The sequence below is a fragment of the Seriola aureovittata genome, chromosome 19 (genome assembly GCF_021018895.1).
Source record: "Seriola aureovittata isolate HTS-2021-v1 ecotype China chromosome 19, ASM2101889v1, whole genome shotgun sequence".
NCBI lineage: Eukaryota > Metazoa > Chordata > Actinopteri > Carangiformes > Carangidae > Seriola > Seriola aureovittata.
Window position 1 is genome coordinate 7,372,422 of NC_079382.1, and position 22,532 is coordinate 7,394,953.

Consider the following 22,532-nt stretch of genomic DNA (forward strand, 5'->3'; position numbering starts at 1 on the left):
GGGAAAAGTGATGGCTTCACAGATCAAAGCATTATACCACCATATCCCACCTGCCTGTCAAAGGTGGTTAGACAGCGGAAATGAATACAGAGAGAAAGAAATGAAGGCAAATAGAAAGATTTGGGAGATGTGTTATCTCTTGTTTGCTTTTGCAAAAAGAAACACAGTAACAGCTAGAGGGATGCTGCTGTGGGTTTTCACGCAGCAGTCTGGATGTGTGTGGAGATAGGGCTGTGCGATAATAAATTTACCCACAGGCTAAATTTAATTTCCTTTGAAAGAGGAGAATGAAGAGTGCATTATTCTAGTTCTGTCTCTCGTGTGTGATCGGCCATGAGTTATTGGAAGAGTTCTGAGTAATGGAAGAACACAGTGGCAATTTGATTGTTGTTCATTATTGGTGTTGACAGAATGTGAGAGCCACAGTTCACACTCGGGTATTTTTATTTCTCTTTCAGCGTGGATTCCACATTATGTTTAACACTTTGATTGCAGTTTTGCTACCTGTACTGTAGGACAGAAAACATAAATCAACTTACTGTAATTTTAGAGAGACAGAGTTTTGCTATTCAGCTTGTGCTGTTATTCACAACATCTGATAAAAAAAAAGTGCCCCAATAGAATATTATTTATTTAGAAAAAAAGCCACCAGCGATGTAGTATAGCGTGTACAATATTTCTGTGTCCCTAGAATTATGTAAAAAAAAAACAAAAAAAAAACTGCAATGCGACACAAAAAAGTATCAGGTATTTTATTATTTTATTAAACCAACGCTAGTTCAGACCTTTCAGAATGGATTCCCTCATTCCCCTGGCTCTGTAACATGTTGCTGTCCTCAGATTTGTGCTGAGATGTGTTGCCCTTCCATGGGCAGAAAGGGATGTAGCGAGCCCAAGAGCGGGATGAGAGAAAAGAGGTTATGCCAAAGGGGAGGTCATATACCTCCTCCGTTTCCAAGGTATTAGAGTCTTCAGGATCCATTTTGTCCCAGGTTAAGAGGCCACGCTCACGTTTAGTCCCTGAAAGGCATCAGAAACAATGTTAGAAGAGTACACCACATTTTCTTTGTAGTAATACAGTTTACATTCGCAGAACAGAACACACAGAAAATCTGTGATTTAAATAATGATTAAATATTAGCAGAGAAACAATAGAACAGAAAATAATATGCTTGCCTAGAAGCTACATGGAACTGCAATAAGTCTGCCATGTGCATGCAATGCAATTTGATTCATTAGCAACCTTTCACTTCAGCTTACCAGGAGCTGTGTTATCAAGAAGGCAGCCAAAGAACCCTCCAATAAACATATGAGTGGTAAGCAATACATGCAACACTTGGTCCACCTCCTTCACACCTGAGTCACACACAGAGGACGAGAGAGAATGTGATCCAGTCAAAACATCTTGAGTTTGATGTGCCTCACTTCCTGCTCTATTCAAGTGAAAAGACTGAATGCTAGTCCAGTACAGTTTTTTCAAAATGACAGAATAATTTAATGTCAGTTAATAGTAGTCGAGGTGAAATCTGTTAAAAAGTAATGAAATATTCCTGTTGATTATACCTGTGTCTATGAAATCAGGATTCTTGCCGATCCAGTTTGGAATGGCAATCGCAGAAAACATGGAAAAACCAAAAACAAAGATGTTTCTGGAGGAATTCATGTCTGTGGACTGTAAAATGGGATGTGTCAGTAAAACACCACGATTAGCAAAATAGCATTTGAAATAATAGTAAAAAAAAAAAAGTCATGCTGTTGTTTACCTGTAGATTAGCAATTCCAGCAGCGGTTATGACTCCAAACATGACCAGAAACATCCCTCCAATCACAGGGGTGGGGATGGTCGTGAAAATAGCTCCAAATTTACCCAGCATCCCCAAAAAAATCATGAAAACTCCACTTAGGAGAATCACAGTTCGACTACCCACCTGTTGTCACACAAAGGCCAAGCTTCAGATCAAGAAGATGTAATTAAAAACTATTTTTGATCTTGGTATGTTTACTTATTCTTAATGGTAAACTTGGAATATTGTTTATGGACCATACCTTGGTAATGCCAAGGGCTGCCACATTCTCACTAAATGAGGTTGTGCCATTGCCTGTGCCAAAAGACCCTGCCAACAAAGAGCCGAGTCCTTCAACACCAATGCCGCGGCTGATGGCGTGTTTGGGGGGAGGAGGTGCCCCCGACAGCCTTGCACATGCGTGGTAGTCGCCCACAGACTCTGCAATGGAGCATATTATTCCAGCCGTAATGCCAATTACACCTGCCAGGCTCACAGTTGGGGTCCCCCACTGACCTGAATGAGGAGTCAAACTGGTGATTATTGAAGAGTCAACAAAAACATCTGTCAGCAGTGATGTTTTTCTTCTTGTGAACTTACCAGGATATGGTAATGTGAACCAGGAAGCATCGGTCACCGCATTTCCCATCACATCAGTGCGGCCCAGGTGGCCATACTGAGCTGGATCAGATGGTAGGACATCAGAGATGGTGAGGAGGTAGCAGATTAACCATGAGACTGCAACGCCCAGCAGAATCTTATCAATATATAAAAGATCAGTCTCAGTTTTTTCAGGTAACTATATAAAATGCAACAAAAATGGTCCAAATAATAATGTTGGCATCAATAAAGTATTGTAGTGTAAACCAGTGCAAGTCATTTGCTTTCACTGCTATCACAGTATATGAGTGTATCACAAGAAGTGATGACTTTCCAAAGGACATACAGGCATTATCTGGAAGATAAGGAACTTTGAGGTATGCAGTCCCTTGATTTTGCTGTATGCAGGAAGAGGGACTGGTATGAGACGGAGGTACTGGGAGAACAGGATGATCAGCACTGTTGTCCTGCAGGTATGAGAAGAACTCTTATTGGCATGATGATGTGCAAATTAGAGACTGATCTCATACTTGAAACTGGCCAGTGGTGACACTATCTCCATTGCAGGAAGGTCAGGCTTGTCATATCTAAATTTCAAAAGGGCTACAGACTTTAGCATTACCAGGCAGAATTTAATTTGTAATGTAATCTTGGACTGTGACCTCCAAAGAAAGACAGTCAGTGCTAAATCTGCAGCCAAATACTTCCTGTTCACTGAGTAAAAACATTTATTTTCCTACTGGGCAAAGAGGCATTCAACATGACAGCGAGTGGTTACATACATAGCAGCGATCCCCCAGTGGCTGCCAGCTTTGGTTCCAGCTGCATCGTACAGTGACAGGCCTATGAGAGATACTGTGGGGGCAATGGTTAACGGGCCAATGAAGCGCATGAGAAAGCCGATTAGGCCAGAGAAACCGAGCAGGATCTGGAGGAGAGAGGCCACCATGATTGAGCCCTGCAGCTGTGGACAGGAACATAATAACAGAGACCATTAGCATTAGCACACTCTCTCTTTGGCTGAGTGATAGACAACAAAGAAAAATAACAACAAACATGATTGGTTACTTCCTAAAGCAGAAACCATAAGAGTTCACTGAATTAATCATGAGTGCTACAGATTTTATCTAAAGCTGTGAAGGCAACGTGTTTGTGTTGGCTCACTGCTCTCAGGCGCGTCTGCCACTCTTCTATGTAGAGAGGTGAGGAGGTGTTGACAATGCTGGCGTTCTGAGTCCAAGCTGGGCACTTCCATTCTGGTGTGGACAACATGGCCATCGTAGGTGTCACTAAGGCAAATGTACTCCCCTGTAGAATGGGAAGCCTACAGAGTATGACATAAACAGAAATAATTATCTGTCAGTCAAATGAATTAATGAGAAATAAGTCAATCCAAAAAGCATTTAAAGGAATGTTAGCTAACTGTTTGGCTCGTATTTGATGGACATTTTTGTTTTGATTTTCCTTGAATCAGTTTTTGTAATTAGACAAGATTGTATGTCCAACAACCTGCATAATAATGGGTGTGAGACTTTGTTCTACTAAGAAACAAGGCTAGCAGTCAACATCCACACTAGAAGCTCTGTTAGAAATGCTTTGAACAAAATGCTGATACTAAAAATATTGGGTCAGCATGCTAACGTGCTCATAATGACAATGCTAAGATGCTGATATTTAGCAGATATAAGTTAATCATCTTAGTTTAGCATGCTAACATTTGCTAATTACCACTGTGGCTGGTGGGAATATTAGTGGTTTTGCAGGTACTTGGTTAAAATAAAATATAAAAAAAAGTAGAATTACATTTTAAACAGTATCCAAAGAAAAATATGTTTATTTTACTAAATATTATAAAAGGATTTTGAAGTTCACCAACTTAACTGCATGATTGAATTTTTAGGTTTAGAGCAATTCCCAAACAAGCTATCAGACACACTGCTCTGTACAACACCTTATGGCTAACATGTTAGCAAACATTTGCTTATTTACACATCTGACAGACATAGAGCAAGATCAGTGTTAATTTGGACAAGTTTTTATGTCTGTCAGATGAATGTTCACTCTCTTTTCAGGTCTGTTTTGGTCTCTGCCTCTGAGAAAAAATGTGTGGGTCTCCAGCTGCTAGTTGGCACTGAGCAGGTTGTTTTTCCCAAAAACTGCTCCATACTGCTGCTGTAAAACAGACTGATGAGACTGAACTATACAGTAAATGTGACATTAAACCAAAATATTGAGCTAAAAGAAACTAAAGAGCTAACTGCGAACTGCAGAGTAACAGGACAATTGTCTGTGGGTCTGTCACTGTGAACAAACCCATTAAGATTAAATGCAGTCATTTAATTCATGGTGAATACAAACATAGTATAAGGTTGTTTCCATAAAATGGTGTAATTAAACTGTAAGAGTAAAAATGTGTCTCAATTTGGATCAAAAGGAATGTATTTATTGTATGTAAGCAGAGTTCATTTCAACAATGTTGATAATATTTCCTTACAGGATGGTGAAATAAACTAGCAGTATTCCTCTGACCTGATACCGAAGGTGACCTGCATCACGGTGGACAAACCACAGACGAAGAACATGCTGTTAATGAGGCGACTCTGGGTCAGACTGTCATGCTGCAGACACAACCCCTCTGAGAGAATGAGAGGGACGGCGATGATCCCACCAAATGCTGTCAGGTAATGCTGCAGAGGGAAGGAGCAGTAATGAAAGTGAAGAACCTACGGTACTGATGACACCACTACAAATACTGCCAACACATGTTAAGAATAGTGGTCTCGAGCCTACTACAGTATTGTCTTCCTTCTCTGGATTGACACAAGGCAAAGAAGGAATTGCATCTAGATTTCACTGGCAGCTTCAATTGTTTACATGCCCAATTTCAGCGTGGGTTAAACAATGACAACATCCAGGAAATCCACAAGACATTAGAGAGAGATCATGTCACAAGTTCAAAATGAATCTGAATGCTAAAGTCAGCACTGGTGGGGTGCTGAAACCAACCTGAAAGGCCAGGATAATACAAAGGTACCAGGGGGGAACATCAGTCACGGAATAGACTGGTTTATTTCTGTCGTCCTCTTCTACACGGCTGCTCCCACGTGTCTTACCCGCCGTTTCTCCGGGTTGATCATTGACTTGTTCACCCATCTGCCGCGCCATGCAAATCCAGAAACAGACATAAATAAATAGATAGCAGCTCACCCAGAGACATGCCATATATGCCATAATGACTGTTTTTTATGACTGGTACACATATGTTTATTACTGAATTATTAGAAACATTTTGGATTGTACTGAAACAGAGACATCTCAGGTAGATAGACAGGTGGATGTTTCTCTAATGGTTGCTAATGTGGAAAGCGCTAAAGCAAAAAGTAAAGTGGAAAAGCTTTTACAAATCTGTTCCAAATGTATAAGAATAACATTTTGTGATGTGTGTGCCCTCTGCATGGGCTGTGTGAGTTGCTCAAATTTTACAAACTTTGAACTTAAATTACTCCCAACTTGTCTTAGTACTTAAAGATTCCTGCATTCAGTCATTGTAGTTAAATCATTGTACTTACATCAAATGCAAGAGTGTTGAGCTCGCCCCTTTCCTTCCTTGAAGCCATTGTAACTACAGTAGAAAATAAAAACTTGGTGCTGGATTCTTGAGGCTGACTTCTTCTAAAAAGAGATAAATTGAAAAAAGGTCATCCTTACTTGAGTAGCATTTCAGTTTTTGCAGCGGGTATTATGTGTTCACCATAGGACAAAGTTTATCCAACTAATCATTTACAAATCTATGTTAATTATTACTTTGTGTATAGTGTATTTAACAAAGTGGAATTCTTACTTGGGAGGGACGCACAATTTACCCAAGGCACAATCTCATTATATATTTATATTATCTATTTTATAATCACTGACAATTTGTCATGGGGGAACTGATTAATTTAACACAACTAAAGCACAAGAGAGAGATTATATTTCAATGAAACACAAAGTCAACTGAAGTTAAGCAGTGCTTATACAATAATGGATGAATGGATGGATTGATAAATAAATAGATGGACGGCTGGATTGATGTTTTTCTTTAATGGGTTGAAAAAAAGTGTTATATGCAAGAGCAGGCTGCCTAATTCATTCACTTACTCTATTCATGTTGAGGAACAAAACTAAACTTAATTAAGTACTTGGAAAGAACGCTGACAACTTCAGCTTGATGTTTTGTTTCATCATGGTGAGCATTTAGCTCAAACTGTCACAATCAGCTGACGGGACCAAATTGGGAAGATAGTCAGATAAAGAGATTTAGGCCTTCAAAGGGAGGATGCTTCCATCACTTAGAGGGAGAAGAGAATCCGCAGAGTTGATATGATCTCTCTGTGTGACGCTGATAGATGTGTGAAGGCAGGTGCAGCAGAGAATCTTGGGAAATTATTGTGTAACAACACACTCCATGTCTCCAGTTTTATTCACTGAATCCCAACACTGAGAGGACAGCAACACGGTCAGCTATCCGTGCTCCCACTCATCACTTGTCTTTGGTGTGGTGCTGGATGTCATGTCATAGCAACCGGGAGTCACTTGCAGCCCAAGGCTAATGTCTGCAAAATCCTTCGAGAGGATGTGCACAATATCTCCTCTATCCTCACTGAGACGAATTAATGACACAAGTAGAGTATCACAGGATAAGACCACATCAAACTGACACATCACTTATCTGCCAGAAAGTAGAGAGGAACTGATTTAAAAAAGGGCAAGCAGGGACGATCAACAGCAGCACAGCACTTTACACTTTGAGATGTTCTTTGCTTTTGTAATAACATTAACATGTGCTGTTTAAGTGGAGTTGGGCTCAGCACTTAGGGAGTCATTTATTTCCTAAAGGACACCACTTGCAGAACCAAAAACTTTGATTTCATTGGCTGCGATCTAGCGCATCATTAACTCCCTGTGACATTTTTTTTCTAGATAATGTCGCTTTATCAGTTTATGACTTATTATTGACAGACAGCTTAATTTTTCATGTTTTGAGATTAGAGAGGCAATTCAGCCAATCTGTGGGCAGATAGTGCAAAAAGTTTTTACTCATCTTTCAGCTCATTAAAACATCGAACCGTACTCCTTAATTTGTTATGTTGTGTGTGTTTAGGGGAAGAATCATCTATTAGGTCATTGCTCCAGCTCATGCAAACTGTACATGGGGGAAAAGAAAAATACTACCACAAGGGACACAGTGCTTATAAAACATACTGTGTCCCTGTTTCTTCCCAATGATTCCTCCCTCAGGAAATGTCACACATCGACAGCAGCGCCGCACCAAACAAACACACATCATTATGATATTTCATTATTCAAAGTATGACAGCCGTGGTGATGCAGCCACTTCACATTTGCACTTCAGTTGACAGTAGTGTGACTAAGAATCATGTTGCAAATGTGCAAGTAAATTTTACACAATAGCGCAGGCTATGTCTGACAGGGAAAGGTAGGCTGCAGAGATGTAAACACAGGGGTTAAAAGCTGCAGAGAACATTCAGTCAGCAGATGTCACAGCACATAAAGTATTTGTTCATGCGACAACAAGCCATTGTCTCTCAGTAGCGCCTGAGGGAGCAAGTAGTGGAACACTTGAGATCCTCTTGGAAGCTCTTTGTGGCAGCACATGGCACAGTGGCAGCACCATATACCATAATCTATTTATCTTTTCATTCTCGTGTGACATATTTTGCACAGTATGTTTCATAACTTGCCGAAAGCATATCAGGACAATATAAACTGCTGCCAGTAAAGGAGTAGGTCAAATGTTAAAATGCATATGAGTAAACTTATGGCTCTGAGAAATGCTTATCTACTTAGTAGTTACTCTTATCTTATCATGTTGTCGTCTAATCATAGACATCAGACATTTTAGACGCATGCGAGCGTATTACATCAAATATGCATGTTTCTTTCCCCAACTCCTTCAGCTGAATAAAATCAGATTAGAGGCTGAATGGCTAATACTCGTGTCCAACAGAAAGCACAGACCTTTTCAAAGCAAACAAGTGCCAGCACCAATCCATTCAAATGTGAGTCAGGGTGAGGGAAAAAAAAAAAACATCTTTGTTCCCAAACTGGCATTGATCTTGACACCAGTGTGAGCGTCCTTGCAGAGAGGCAGACAGTGCTATTGATTCAAACAAGAAACTTACTCTGTAGATTTACATTACAAAAAGCAAAATACTCCTTTGAATGAAAATGAAAAGTTTTTCAGCCTATTTTTTATGCTGATACTTGTCCTGATTTTAGTTATTCATTTAAATGTTATTGCTTTTCCTTTTCATGCATTTTATATCTCTCCCTTTGTGTCCAAGTGAGAAGCACTTTGTGGCTTTGTTAAATATAAGTGCAAAAGTATGCAGCACTTTTAAATATGTACAGCAGAGAAGTCACCTTTTCGAGGTTTTGTCTGAGGTCAGTATAAAAAAACAGCTTTACACTTAGTGACAACCTTTAAACCCTTGACCCTGAGGGAGAATTTAGACAAAATAATCAAATTCTCTCCTGCTGCTGTCTCAGTCCTGACTCCATACCACTTGATGTTCTCAACCTTGTGAACAGTGTTTAACATCACTGTCAATTTAACCACAGAGCTGAAGGTCACAGCAGGAAAAAATACTTCAAGGCAGCATCAATAATCTTTAATATCACGTCAATATTAGACTTAGATTATTAAGATATTACAACAGCTTGTCTGTTGTATCCTAGGGGGATCAGTGATAAAGCTTTAAATCATTCGTCTTTTGCAACCAATGCATATACATTTTTGCATGTTTTCTTCAAAAAACTACAACAAAAACAACATCACTTATAGTATATTTAAATGTCTTTACAATCCTACTCGTCAGCCTAAGAAGATGAAGTTGTTCTTGCAGGTATTTTGTGAGTGAATTGCAGTCCTAATTATGCAACACAAGATATTCCCCGGTGTGGCCTGACTGTGTCTTGGTTGCATTTACTCCGCAGCAATTAGTGGGGAAAATCAATGACATGGAAAGTCTGTGGTAATTTGTGATTTAAGGGAGCCCTTTAAAAAGAGTGTCTCAAACTAAAACAGACACTGCACAAACCAGCCATAGAAAATGTGCATTTTGATTTATTGAAAAGCTAACTAGTTTTTAATATAGTTTGATTTTTTTTAAATGTAATTTCTGCTTTTGTTTACCGTGACTAACTGAAGTCTTCTCTCTAGTGAGCTCTTTCATGTGACATATTGAAGTCATATTGTAGTAGTGCTGCTAAGACAGCTGCAGTAAGTCAGCAACAAAAGGATTACTGAAGCATTGAAGAAATGAAGCAAGCGAGGAATGACAGAAAGACTTGAATGTTCCTTTAAATGTGCTTTATAGTAAAAAAAAAAAAAAAAAAAGGTTCTCTCAGAGGATACGTCTTTAGCTTTGTGGTTTGAGGAGATTTATCAAGGCGCAAAGGAGTCTTCATGTAATCAGCAATCAATATGCAGACCAGGGAGATCGCACAGACCACACAAGACAGTTCAACAGAAAATGATTTAAGTTTTCTAATTCCCTTTTTCAGCTTGGCCTCACATGTTAATGAACTGTTTGATGGCCCCTGTGGAAAGTTGATATTGATCTCTTTTCTTCACAATTGTGCCTCTGCCCGACTGATTAAGTTGTGTAATAGGGCTAGTTTGCATTAACACATCAAAATCAATACCCATGATGAAAATCCAGGAGAGAAAAAGCATATGCAGCAACACTGGGCCATTAAATTTTCATTCACTGCAGAGGTTCGGTACAAAAGGTCTGTAAACATCTTCAGATGTGCGGCCACCAATCTTTTGTTATGTTTAGGGTGATTAAATATGAATGATGAGCTGAAACAATGCAAGCAACAATGTTTTAGATAAGAGAAGTTCTGTGTCTAAAAATCCTTACTGTGAACATGAGATTTATACTATACTACTAAACTAGTTTTAAATATTTTAGTAGTTATAGAAACATTACTTCTCCCAGATTAAGACAAAGTGACAGAGCCTTATTTAAAAATGATTACCATAGATGCATCGTAGTACTACGTATTTCCTCAATTAACTTCCTACTTCTGTGCAAACAATCATGTCCTACATGAACCCATCATTTTCTGCCAAACTCTCCCCAAGTTTTAGTTGTTTTTCACATCAGAGATCTCTGTGTTATTGTTTTTGTCCTTACCGTTCTCACTGGTTTAGAGTGGGTGGGGCTCAGTTGAGCAAAAGAGAGGAACAGTGGCAATAAAAATTGTGCAATCCCTTTGGATTGACCTGGTTTTCTGCATCAGTTGGTCATAAAATCAGAATCTGATCTGATCTGAAGTGAAGTAATATCACACAGTTGTAGTCTTTTGTGTCTTTATTGAATACAGCCATTAAACATTCAACGTGCTGGTGGGACCATTGGATTTAATAACAAGTCGAACCTGCTTTGGCACCAATAACCTCACACAAGCTCTCCTAGTAGCTGCTTATCAGAGCTGGTTCTTATAGAACTGCTTCAGCTCAGTCATATTCTTAGGATGTCTGGTGTGAACGACTCTCTGAGGTCATTTCATAGCATCTCTACTGGATTAAGGTCTAGGCTCTGATTGGGCCACTCCAAAAGAGAGAAAGCTTCCGCCTCAAGTGGCTCAAAGAGAATGTGCCAGTTCCAACAAGTGCAGAAAATTTGTGACCAGGAAGAGAAGTCTGACTCCGAATAGAAGGAAATGATGTCATGCTGTCAGGAAATAGAGGTATAAAAACACAACCCTACAGAAGGCAAACACTAGAGCCAAACACCTGGACAGACAAACTTTACTATGAAGAAATGCTCCCAAACTATTTAATATACCAGTCCATAGATAATGAGATGTAAATAAAGTTGTCCTCCTATGATGGGGGTGGAGGTGGATTTAAAGGCTAAACAGCCATCTTCAACCCAAGGGGTCCTATATTGCAACCACTCTAACCACAACACAAATGTAATACAGACCAAGACATTTATGGATTTTACATCCCAGAAGGCAAGTGCCATTAATCATCTAATTAACTGGAAAACCGTGTCATCTATAAGCTAGAATGTCCCGGCTGAGTTTTCCACATTGGATGAACAAAGAAAAATCTGTTTGCAGGACAGGCCAGGTGCCAGACAAAGGAACCTTGACCAATAGGATGCTTTTTTGTGTCTACAAATTACAGGCTACTAAACACAGAGGCCTAAATGAGGACCTAGATTTTTACTGCTTGTTTCTGCTTTGGTTCACGTCAGTTTTAAGTAACTCTAACCCACACCTGCAATCTTATTTCATTGATTGGACTCAAGGTTTGATCATTCCTGACTCTTAGCCTTTATTGATGCCATTAACCCGAGGGATTTTTCCAGCACACACTGTAAATGCTTTAATGACACTTACTCTTTCTTACCACTGTATTTCCATGCACAAATCAAGAGTTCAGATACTTTTGAATCAAAATGTGATGTTCTGACCAAACACCCACAAAGATCTTATGAAGCAGTTTAAATCACTCAGTAACTAGAAATACTTTAGATGTAAAACCCTGTTTTCAGAGGATTTAATAGAGGGCGGAATCGCAAAAAGCAGAAAAACAGGGATTTATTCTTTTTCACTGGGCACCTAATAAGCCTTTATAAGAATAAAATGTACAGCCAGCTTTATCTTCAATATGTAATTTACAGTCATAGAAAAAAAAGAAGAAACTTGCCTGTATGAGTGGACAGTAAATCACCTTTAGCTCAATTACAAGTTTGAGTTATTTCGATGTATTATACTTGTTTAATATGAGACGTTCTCTGACAGACCTTTAATGTATGGTTATGGTACTATACTAAAGCAGCTTCATTGTAGCTCATTGTATACAAAAACAAGTATATTACAACGACAGTGAAAGCTTTTATAAATAACAGCTGAAACAGAAGTGAAAATAGTTTCAGTTCTCAGTCATACTTCAAGAGAAGATTTCCCAGAATCCAAAGCGTTCTTAGCCAAAATCATCATTGATGTCAGATTGCAGATGTATAATGATGGTTTTGCATTATACGAAGACAACACTTTTCATGAATATCTTAACACATTAATAAAGTAAATCTTAATAGGATCTTAAAATTGCAAATAGATAAATAAATAAAAGAAAACATAGAATTACGACTATGCTGCACAGAGATTGATAAAGGTGTTAAACCACACCCCTTTGAATATTTGTATGTTTCCTTCAGTAAGAGCCACAACCGAGTGATCGGCACTCAAACTCTTCTCTGGGCTTGGGATTGAGATATATTTGATAACTGTGCTGACCAGTGTTGACATTGCATCATCCATAACACTGTGACTTTCATTTGCAATTTTCAGTAAACCACATTAAAAATCAGCTGGTCCTGCAGAATTGGAAGTGCTGCTGGTGTTACATCCTTCAGCAGATGAGCCCCGGGCATTCTGGCTGGATGTATGGGTTTTGACATCCTCCATGACTCAGACATGGGCCGTCAAAATGTTGCGCAAGTGTGGAATTGATTTTATTCCGCATATGAAGCCATCACAGAAGTACAGGAAATTGAGTAAAATCATCATTTAATCATAATCGTGACCCTTGACCAAAACATGCATCTTTACTGGAAACATATCATGTATTTCCACTGCACTATTGCCACACCCATAAGAGGTGTAGTTTTGAAGTAGCTAGGAGTGCAGTAAGTACCGCAACACACTCTCCTCTGCAGCTAGTGCAACCGGCTTAATGGTCATTATTCTTCTGAGAACAATATACTTTTAGAGCTGTCAAAATATTCATAAAGATGGGCCTGCTCTGCCCCATTCATAATTTATTTACATTGACCCTTGCTCAGTTGTACTCATCATCCTTTCCTCCCCAAAGACCTCATTAGGATCTTCACCTTTCTTCACTTAACTGAAATGAAGCAATTTTACTAAAACAAAGCCAGAAGTCATAAAAAGAAATACTCATGGGTGATGGCAGAATAACTCAAGTGTGCAGTTCTTCAAGTATGGACTTTCAGTGTTATTTTTCATGAGTCACTTCAGGTTCTGTTTCGGATATTTGATTGTGGAGTCGCACCCTATTTTATTTCAAAACAGATAGAAGTGATGGGAGCTAAAGGATTCATAAAGGAACTCTTAAGCATTACATATTATGATTAACCTTCATCTGTGTGTCGGGTAATTAGGACAATTCAAATCCTGTATTACACAATAAATCAGAGCTGAATGCTCTTTACAGGCCTTTTCAGTCTTGCACAGGCCCTTTGGGTCCAATTGAGTGCTGTATTGAGAAATCACCCTGCTACTACAATAGTGATGCTAATAGCATTACAGTTTGGGATACAGAGTCTGGCAACGCAGACAGATTATGTAAAAGATACCAATACAATCCCTCTGTCATCCTGTTTGATTAATGAATAAACAGCCAAGCAGCTTTGTAATGACACCTGCATTATACATCTGGAGCCACACTTCACATCATATTCTTTGCAGTGTATCCTCCTTTATTTTTCACCATTACTTGAGCTGCGTTATGTCTGAGTCTCCCTCAGTGTTTATTGGCTGGCCGACAGCTATGAATAGCAAGAGAAGGAAACTGCCTCAGGGTTCAAGACCTCCAAGTTATGTGTCAGCTACTTTTCGCTAACCGCTAACTTCTGCTAACTTTTTCTCAGAGAGCAGCTGTGACATAGAGCAAAGACCCTGGGCTGGGTTCAAACCCAAGCCACTGCAGTCAGCACTCAGCCATGACTCGTGGTACACGCTCTACCAGGTGAGCTACTGGGCTACTCCCTGCTTTTCATTATTTTAATTGAAAATTTATTTGGGAATATGATGCACTAAAGCATATCATCTGACATGATACTATGGTACTAGACCCAGTGTGTCCTGCTTTATAACCTAATCTTAATGCCCTGCCTGTGTCAACAAAACTAAGAATCTGCTAGCAGATACTTAAGTACAACTGTGTATTGAGCTAAATGCTAATGGTCAGAATGCTAACACATTTACCTTGGCAGTGCTAACATGCTGAGCTTTAGCAGGGGTAATGTTTACCATGTTCAACATCTTAATTGGTTAGTAGGCAAAGGGTTAAATGACTTTGTTTCCTGTGAAGTTTTTAAGTCATTAAAGCCTGTGTTAATAATTCTTGGTAAATGTGCTGTCAGTATTATTGTTAAATTAATTTATATCATATTTCAAATTAGAGATGGACAGATGTTTGCTAATTAATGAGAACCTCTTACATCAGACTGTGCTAAAAGACCAAGAATAAGTGGCTCCTCAAAAGAAAATTACAAAATGTCAGACAATAATGATACATTAACAAGACAGACATTAGCAAAAGTAAGTGCATTTGACCACAGATGACCATCGAATCACTCCCCTTTTGTTTTTAGAATATCATCAAAGTCTCTCAGTAGTTTTGAGCCAAATATAAAGCTCATCCCCACCGCAGATCAAAGCCCCGCCGAGGCTTTCATGCAGCACACTGTATTGTGCTCATCGTGAGCCTTTTTGTTCATGCATGTAAATGGTCGTGATGAAAGGGGCGGTGGTGTTGCAGAGAGAGACTGATCTGAGTCGTGTTTTCAGAGCCTGTCTGCACAAACTGAGCTTCCCCTCTTAAATCCGCCCTTCTCTGCCTGTAAGTTCCTATGTCTTCATGGCTCAATAAAATATTAATGAGGCCTGGAGCAATAACAGTAAAGGCCACAAAAACACATACACAGCATCACATGTGAGTGCGTATACACACACACACACACACACACACACACACAAACACACACACACACAAACACACACACACATACACACACACACACACACACACACACACACACACATACACACACACACACACACACATTGTTCAGAGCAAGGGACTTGTATAATTTAGTGGTTCAGTGCCTTTGATATCCAGTGGCTGGATAGCTCACAGTGGAATAGTGAGCCTCAGTCACAGACTTGACTCCCTCCCCCGGGAATGTAGAGGAAACTGCAGAGCAGTGCTACCCTGCTGCTACTGATGTTGCTGATGCTGCTCACTGTACACAATGCACGTGAAAATGAAAGTTGTCCTACTATCATTCACACAAAAGATTAGGTTCACTGGCTGCTTTGGATCAGTGCGTATTGCTTGGATGTACAATTCCCTGCCTGACATTATTGTTTTATGCTCTAACCAGTAATTATTTCAGTTACCACAGTGGAGGCTGTCTGCAGTAACAAAGATAGATGTTGTAACCAGTCATGTAGGCATGAGAGGCACAGAGGAGAGAGCAGAATCATGGAGCAGGATATACGCATTTTGCTTGCAGCTGTTGCAGTTTCTGGGCTTATAGTTTCCTAGACATGATTGAATTTGAATGCACTTGGCCATATATTAAGGTCAGTGCTTGTTGTGTAAACATCCCATGTAAAAATGCATTTTTAAGCATCTTCAGAGGACCATATATGTGGATGAGACTGTGAGTTATTTTACATTTATAGTATCCTATTCTCGTAACTCAAACACACTTTCTGACTTGTTTTTCTTGTGTCTGAATGAAAGAGTATATGCACTGGAGAAGAGCAAATTGCTGTACAAGGAGGCAAGAAGAAAAATTCATTCAAAGTGCCAAAAAGAAGATGCCAGTAGATGTCAGTTTGAATGTTCTGAGCCACGCTGAGCTGAGCCTACTACGTTTGAGCTCTGTCGCTGCACATGTCAGCTCATCCCAATCCAGGGTTTGTTATGAAGACAGCAGCAGTTACTCATTCAGATACTGTTCATGCAATGCCAAGTTTCATAGAAATTCTGGAGTCAAAAGAAGTTTGAAGTGAAGATAAGATTACTGCCATCCACATATACAAACAGATACATTTTTAATGTTTCTCTGCCGCTGTGTTTTTGAAGGAATTACCAGACACATAATCCTCCTGATCAGAGCAGCACTGTATCCACAACTAGTAATATCATTCCTTCACTGAATGTACCTGACAGTAACAGCAGAAAGATACTCTTCTAATACATCCATGTCACTTATGTGTTAACCACAACAGATATCGATCCAAGTCTCCATTAACTAGTTTCCTCTAACGGTGCTGAAGCTCACCCAGTTCCCATGGGAAAATGTACGGGATGTGCTGAAGGCTGAATGAATTACTGAGGAGTCACTTGGGCTAAATTCTCACTCAGGGTTGGTCAGACTCTTTGGCTGTACATGTCTGTTTTTTTTTTTTTTTACTTTGTTTAATACATGGTACATTAGTCCACATTTGATCATTTAAAGGCAACATAAAATGGAGGGCAACATTGCAGTTGAAAACAAGGAGGTATTGCATAACCACAGGAGACTGTGGTAAGCCTGCTCTGAAACACAAAGAAAAGAAATGAACAACGGGGCACAATATCATGAATATGTCTGCAACTTAATGCAATTCAACAGCAACAACAGACCTGCAGTAAAGAGGGGAAGGAGCAACTTCAAATATAATGGATAACAACAGCAGCAGCACAAACAGAGGCTGAGCTGAATCAGCTTCTGACACAAAAAATAACATTATCAATTATCCCAAAGTAAGGTTGCAGGGCTCTAGTATCAGGTTGCATAAGAGTGCGGGAAATCTTCGTGATGTTGTGTCCACCCCTGTGCGGGTCTGCCCTCAGGCATCTCGTGACATTTAAAACAAACACGCCTCGTGAGCTCTAATTCCAGCGTCTCTTAAACCCGTTAAAACTATCACCTGAAGGAACCGTGGCACTAACTAGATTACTAATTAGCTTTTCACAAAATGCCGACTTTTTGCGTGCATCGAATTTCACTCAGGTCACTCTCCTTTGCAGGTCTAATGAGTCATGACACTAACGGAGCCTAAAGCGTTCCTCCCACGCTCCTCCAGCCCACTCCTCTCCTTATTTGAGGCGCTCCTCCGCTCCAGCCCTCAGAGCAGCAGGCGCCCAGTCAGCGCAGCTCTCTCCTGCCACCGCGAAGGGGACGGGACGGGAGTTGGTGCTTTTCCACACTTTGTTGGGATTTACCCTCATCGAGCCAAGATGAGACTTATTTTTGTTCTCGCTGCGGCTGCGGCTCTGTTGACAGGTAGGTGAAAGAGCGCCGGGTTTTCTTCTCGCAGAGCGCTACGCTGCAAGTTAGTGAGATCAGTTCAGGACCACAGTCAGCGACAGCGACGACGCCTCTACTTTATTGCCTGCAAAACTGTTTCAATTCCACATTGAACTTCAATTTTATTTCATTTTTTTCTAATGCAGAAAATCTAGCGCTTCCAGTGGGAAAAGAAGGACAGAGAGAAGACGTGGTATGCTTTTCTAACGCAATTTGATAATTATGATAATAACCAGAACTATCTATGGAACCAAAATAAAAAGAAAAGAAAAAATAATTAAGTCTGGATAAGAGCATAGAACTACATATTTAATTTATGTTTTTTTTGCAGATAACTAGATGTTTGGTTGAAGTCCTGTCCAAAGCTCTCTCCAAACCGGACTCCCAGCTGGATCAGGAATGCAAAGACATTCTCCAAGCAGGTTTGTAGCGCATGGGTTACTGTTATTTTTCATGCTCATTCAGCATAAATCATTAAAACAGTCTCATGTGTATGTAGACTGTATATTTAAGGAGATTGCTACTCTTTAACTGTTAGGCTGCTGAGACACTGAGGACCTGATAAATTCAAACAAATAAATTGCACTGTATATCTTGCTAACCAGCTGGTGACAGAACAGCATGTTCACGGTTTTCGCCACTTCTCCATTCCAGAAAATATACTCAGCATTATCTTTATCCTCCACGGTGCAGGCTGTAAATTTAACATAAATGCAAAACTGGTTATGATCAAGTCATAATTAATTTTTCCAGGTTGAAGTCAAATGGCAAATCCATCATAACTTGTCCCCAAGAGCTATGCTATGTGGATCTTTATACCTCTTTTGATCTTCCTTTTGCTCTGTCATAGGGGTTAAACATGCCCCACTGGACAAGAAAAGTGGAGAGGGCATAGCAACTCATGAAGAGATGGTCAAAGGTCATCCTGGAACTACTGAGGCAAAGGCAACAGATGTGAAAGACATTGAGGCTCTCCTGAAATCTGTTGAGGAGAAGAGAGAAAATCCAGAGGACGAGCGAAGCCAAGAATCCTGGAGTCTGGATGACGAGAGGGAGAAGAGACATGAGAACGAAGAGGAAGAAGAGCGAGATAAGAGGAACAGCTGGAGGCCTGGAAGATACCACCAGAAGAAACACAAACGGGGTGAGGAAGAGGACAACGAGCGCAGCCAGGAGAGTTGGGGGTTAGAAGAAAAGAGATCAGAAGAAGAAGAAGAAGAAGAAGGTGAAGATAGAGAGAAGAGGAACTGGAGGCCTGGAAGATACCACCAAAGAAAACACAAGCGTGATGAGGAAGGAGAAGAGAGGGACGAGCCAGAGGAAGAACGTAGCCAAGAGGCCTGGGATGTAGACAAAAGGCATGGGAATGAGGGTGAGGAGAGATACAAGCGCATATGGAAACCCACACATCGCTACCACCACAAGAAAAAGCTCCACAAACGTGGTGATGAGCCATCCGAGGAGGAAGCTGAGGATCGCAGCCAGGAATCTTGGGGTCTTGACGACGAAAGAGACAAGAGGGACTGGAGGCCCGGCAGGTACCACCAGAGGAGACATAAGCGTGATGAAGAGCTCTCAGAAGAAGGCAGGGAAGAGCCCGATGAAGAACGCAGCCAGGAGTCCTGGGACTTTGACAGTGGAAGAGAAAAGAGGGACTGGAGGCCCGGCAGGTACCACCAGAGGAGACATAAGCGTGATGAGGAGCTCTCAGAAGAAGGCAGGGAAGAGCCGGATGAAGAACGCAGCCAGGAGTCCTGGGACTTTGACACTGGACGAGAAAAGAGGGACTGGAGACCCGGCAGGTACCACCAGAGGAGACACAAGCGGGATGAGGAGCTCTCAGAGGAAAAGCAAGAAGAGGCTGACGGGGATCGCAGTCAGGAGTACTGGGGCTTTGACAAAAGACACGGAAAAGAAGAGGGAGAAATAGAAAAGCGTATATGGAAACCAACACACCGATACCACCATAAAAAGAAACTTCACAAACGTGGCGGAGGCTCATCAGAAGAAGAGGAAGAACAGAAGGGTGATTCAGAGGAATATGAGGAAGCTGCAAAGGACAGGGACGAAGCTCTTAGGTACTCCTGTCTTTCATCACATCTAATAACTTCTACTATTAAATTGTACATATGTGTATTTTGCACCCTGGAGCACAAAACACTGCAGAGCACCAGGCAAATCACTGCAGATCAAAACAACATTTTACACAGCAAAATTAATGAATCCCTTAAGCGGGGTCCATGTGCTGACATGAAGAATACATCTAATTGCAACTGTTTTTCAGGTATCTGGCAGAGAAGCGCAATCCCTGGATCTTCAGAGGCTACTACCATCCTGCCTGGTTTAAAAGGGATTCAGATGAACACGCTACAACCTCAGACAAGGTGGGCATGATGACGTCAATTAATTTATCATGTGTATATACGAAAAAGAAACAATATAAGTGGTAGTTCTTTGCATTGTCTTACATTGTACAGCTCAGACATGTTTTGGTTTTGCCTTTAATGTGTTCAGATGGATGAAGTAGCCAAGTTGCTGAGCTATAAGATAAACCAGCTGGCCAACCATTCTAATCAAGACGAGGCAAAGAGAAGCACGCACCAGAGAGCACTCACCCCGCAGGAGGTAAAAACTGCACTCACTAACAGCAAAAGAAAATGACCTTTATGACTGACGTGAGGATGTGTTTGCTGTCATGTTCACTAACAAGACTGCTGAACTGAGGTCTAGAAAATACATTGTTTTCTGCAGTACAGACTGTAATTTACTGTGCAACACAGAATCTCATATGTCTGATACTGATGAACAGCACTATGTAGCAGACAGGATTCAAGCACAACATCTTAAAAAACACTTAAGTCAGAGTCTACCCTGAAAGATACTTAAGAATACATTTACATGTTTCATACATATAATATATCGACCACGATTCATAATGTAAAGTCATTTACTCTGCAGCCGTTCCCGTAAAAGAATTTCCACCATGCATTCAGCTGACCTAGTAAATCCATGAAGCACATACCTCCACCACACTGTTTCACTGGGGGAGAAAGCAGCCACGCTCATTATGGAAATCTCTAGTCTACATGGAGATGTCAGGATTTAGCCTTCAGAACCACAGAGCATCAGTGAATATGCATCTGTGCAAATGCACATCAAGGACTGTCCCTCATGAGCATGTCCCAAATACATGAAGGAAAAAATCTAACTAGTATACAGTGACTTATTCTCCAACTCTGGCATACTTACAGTCTACCATTGCATTGCTCAGATCAGCTCTTCCTCGCAGGACTTGTTTGTCCTCTTTTTTTTTAATTTGCACTTAACAGCATTCATGACTGCTGCAGCAATCAGACTAAGAATCTCATGATTAAAGCCTCCCAGAGCAATCAAAGTCATAATACGGCCGTTAAAAAGAGAGCCCATGGATACATCCTTATCTTGTCACATAAAATATTTTGAAGCACAAAAAACAAGTCAGGGAGGAGGAGGGATGGTGATTTATTAGATCTACAGCTTTACAGCTCAAGTGATAATGGAATGTGTGGTGGTAGTTTCAGTTATCAAAGAACAGGAAACAGATGCAGCGCAGTTCTTGGCAACAGTTATTCGAATTGTGACACTTTTCGATGCATTATTAAAAAAAATTAAAAAAAACTGCTGATAATAGAATTTAACTGCTGATCATAGCAGTTTTCACACTATCGCCCTATGATGAATTAAATGCTCAACATTCATAACAACATAATTCATAGATCAAGTAAATGTATCAAGAGTCAGAATCGTAACATGAAAAATCTAATTGACAAATACCTTTTTTTTGCATGAATTTGTGTTAAATATATTCTGAGCAAGTTGAATTCAGTAGAGCTCTTACCTCCACTAAGGCCAAACAATCCTACACGTCTGAGAGATCTGCACCAATATGTACAAAGTCATAGATTTCAACACCTTCTTCCCTGGCCCATGTCCCATCCCTCCACTATGTTTGGTGCAAATTGTTTCAGTACTTTTAGCAATTCTGCTGTCAAACCAACAAACAGACACAGGTGAAAACATAACCTTCCTTAGCAGAGGTAATAAGCAGCAAAGTCATGGTTTGTAATTCCCAGAATTTACTCACCAGAAAGACGGACTCCGTTCCGCGGTTTTCAGCTCGTTTGCTACTCCACGAATACTGCTGTAACTAAGCCTCGTCCTCAACTTCTCCACCCTTCCTTCAAAGGGGAAGTTTGAGATGCAGAAACCCTGGACTCAGACTGTGCACACAACTTCCAGTATCCAGTTCTCGATGCTAAAAATTGTGGCCGAAGCTCTTGTTTAATGAAGACTCACAAAGCAGAGCATGTCTTTCTGAATTTTATTGTCTCACATTGGGCACACAGCCACTCAGAGTTTATATTGTAACATATGAAAACTTTGAAGCAAGCCTGGGAAAACAAGGGCAATTTATTTCTATTCCAAACATGGTAAAAGACAAAGACTGTTCTGGTGTCACGACAAAAAATGATAATATGATGTTATTTAGTTGCTGATGTATGAATGCTGTATATTTTGCAGGAGAAGGAGCTGGAAAACCTTGCGGCGATGGACATGGAGTTGCAGAAAATCGCTGCCAAGTTGCATGACAAAAGTGCATAAGCTATGACAGCATTTCAAGACTGTCTATCAGCCATCAGTGGATTAAAGCTGCTGTCTTACCTCTCTCATGTCTGCCAATTTAGTGTGCTTTCAGTGTTACAAAAAGACAAAAAATAAGACATAAAAAAACCCTGAAGCCTTGCCAAAAACAAATATCAACTTGTTTATCATTGTATCTGTGATATTTTGATGTTACCAAATTAATCAGCATGGGAATGGTTTTAATGTTTATACATATAAAGAGAAAATATTGAAATAATATCTGAGACAGATTATTAAAATAAATGTGTTCATGAGTTTGTTCAGTCTGCACTCAATAAAAGGAGTTATTCTGGGACCAAACAAATATCTCTTAAATTATTTCTTGATG

The 22,532-nt window shown here is 40.2% G+C and overlaps 2 protein-coding genes across 4 annotated transcripts; one reads left to right on the forward strand and one right to left on the reverse strand.

Annotated features, from left to right (window-relative positions):
* Positions 1-741: 741 nt before the first annotated feature.
* LOC130187631 (solute carrier family 23 member 1-like) lies at positions 742-22,075 on the reverse strand. 3 transcript variants are annotated; one of them, XM_056405395.1, is made up of 13 exons: positions 21,645-22,075; positions 5,954-6,053; positions 5,391-5,537; positions 4,914-5,071; positions 3,549-3,708; positions 3,167-3,348; positions 2,731-2,851; positions 2,385-2,541; positions 2,047-2,300; positions 1,764-1,928; positions 1,564-1,672; positions 1,261-1,356; positions 742-1,020 (listed from the first exon to the last, which is right to left on the reverse strand). In XM_056405395.1, the coding sequence occupies exons 2-13, from the start codon at positions 5,999-6,001 to the stop codon at positions 764-766; spliced, it is 1,854 nt and encodes a 617-aa protein (XP_056261370.1). In that variant the 5' UTR covers positions 6,002-6,053; positions 21,645-22,075; the 3' UTR covers positions 742-763. The 3 variants fall into 3 exon arrangements, with proteins under 3 accessions (XP_056261370.1, XP_056261368.1, XP_056261369.1); XM_056405393.1 differs by having other exon boundaries at positions 5,954-6,056; XM_056405394.1 differs by lacking the exon at positions 21,645-22,075 and adding an exon at positions 21,399-21,603 and having other exon boundaries at positions 5,954-6,056.
* chgb (chromogranin B) lies at positions 17,150-22,508 on the forward strand. Its single transcript, XM_056405392.1, has 7 exons — positions 17,150-17,497; positions 17,668-17,714; positions 17,853-17,943; positions 18,372-19,599; positions 19,806-19,905; positions 20,036-20,146; positions 22,082-22,508. Exons 1-7 carry the CDS (start codon positions 17,254-17,256, stop codon positions 22,160-22,162), a joined length of 1,902 nt encoding a protein of 633 aa, XP_056261367.1. The 5' UTR covers positions 17,150-17,253; the 3' UTR covers positions 22,163-22,508.
* Positions 22,509-22,532: the final 24 nt, after the last annotated feature.

Excerpts from the sequence above, each read along its gene's own strand:
- LOC130187631 (XM_056405395.1), bottom strand. The coding sequence starts at position 6,001 with ATGGCTTCAAGGAAGGAAAGGGGCGAGCTCAACACTCTTGCATTTGAT. Across the intron at positions 5,072-5,390 it reads GTATTATCCTGGCCTTTCAG|CATTACCTGACAGCATTTGG; the intron begins GTTGGTTTCAGC and ends TTCCCTCTGCAG. Across the intron at positions 1,673-1,763 it reads CTGGAATTGCTAATCTACAG|TCCACAGACATGAATTCCTC; the intron begins GTAAACAACAGC and ends CCCATTTTACAG.
- chgb (XM_056405392.1), top strand. The coding sequence starts at position 17,254 with ATGACACTAACGGAGCCTAAAGCGTTCCTCCCACGCTCCTCCAGCCCA. Across the intron at positions 17,715-17,852 it reads AAGGACAGAGAGAAGACGTG|ATAACTAGATGTTTGGTTGA; the intron begins GTATGCTTTTCT and ends TTTTTTTTGCAG. Across the intron at positions 20,147-22,081 it reads GAGCACTCACCCCGCAGGAG|GAGAAGGAGCTGGAAAACCT; the intron begins GTAAAAACTGCA and ends TATATTTTGCAG.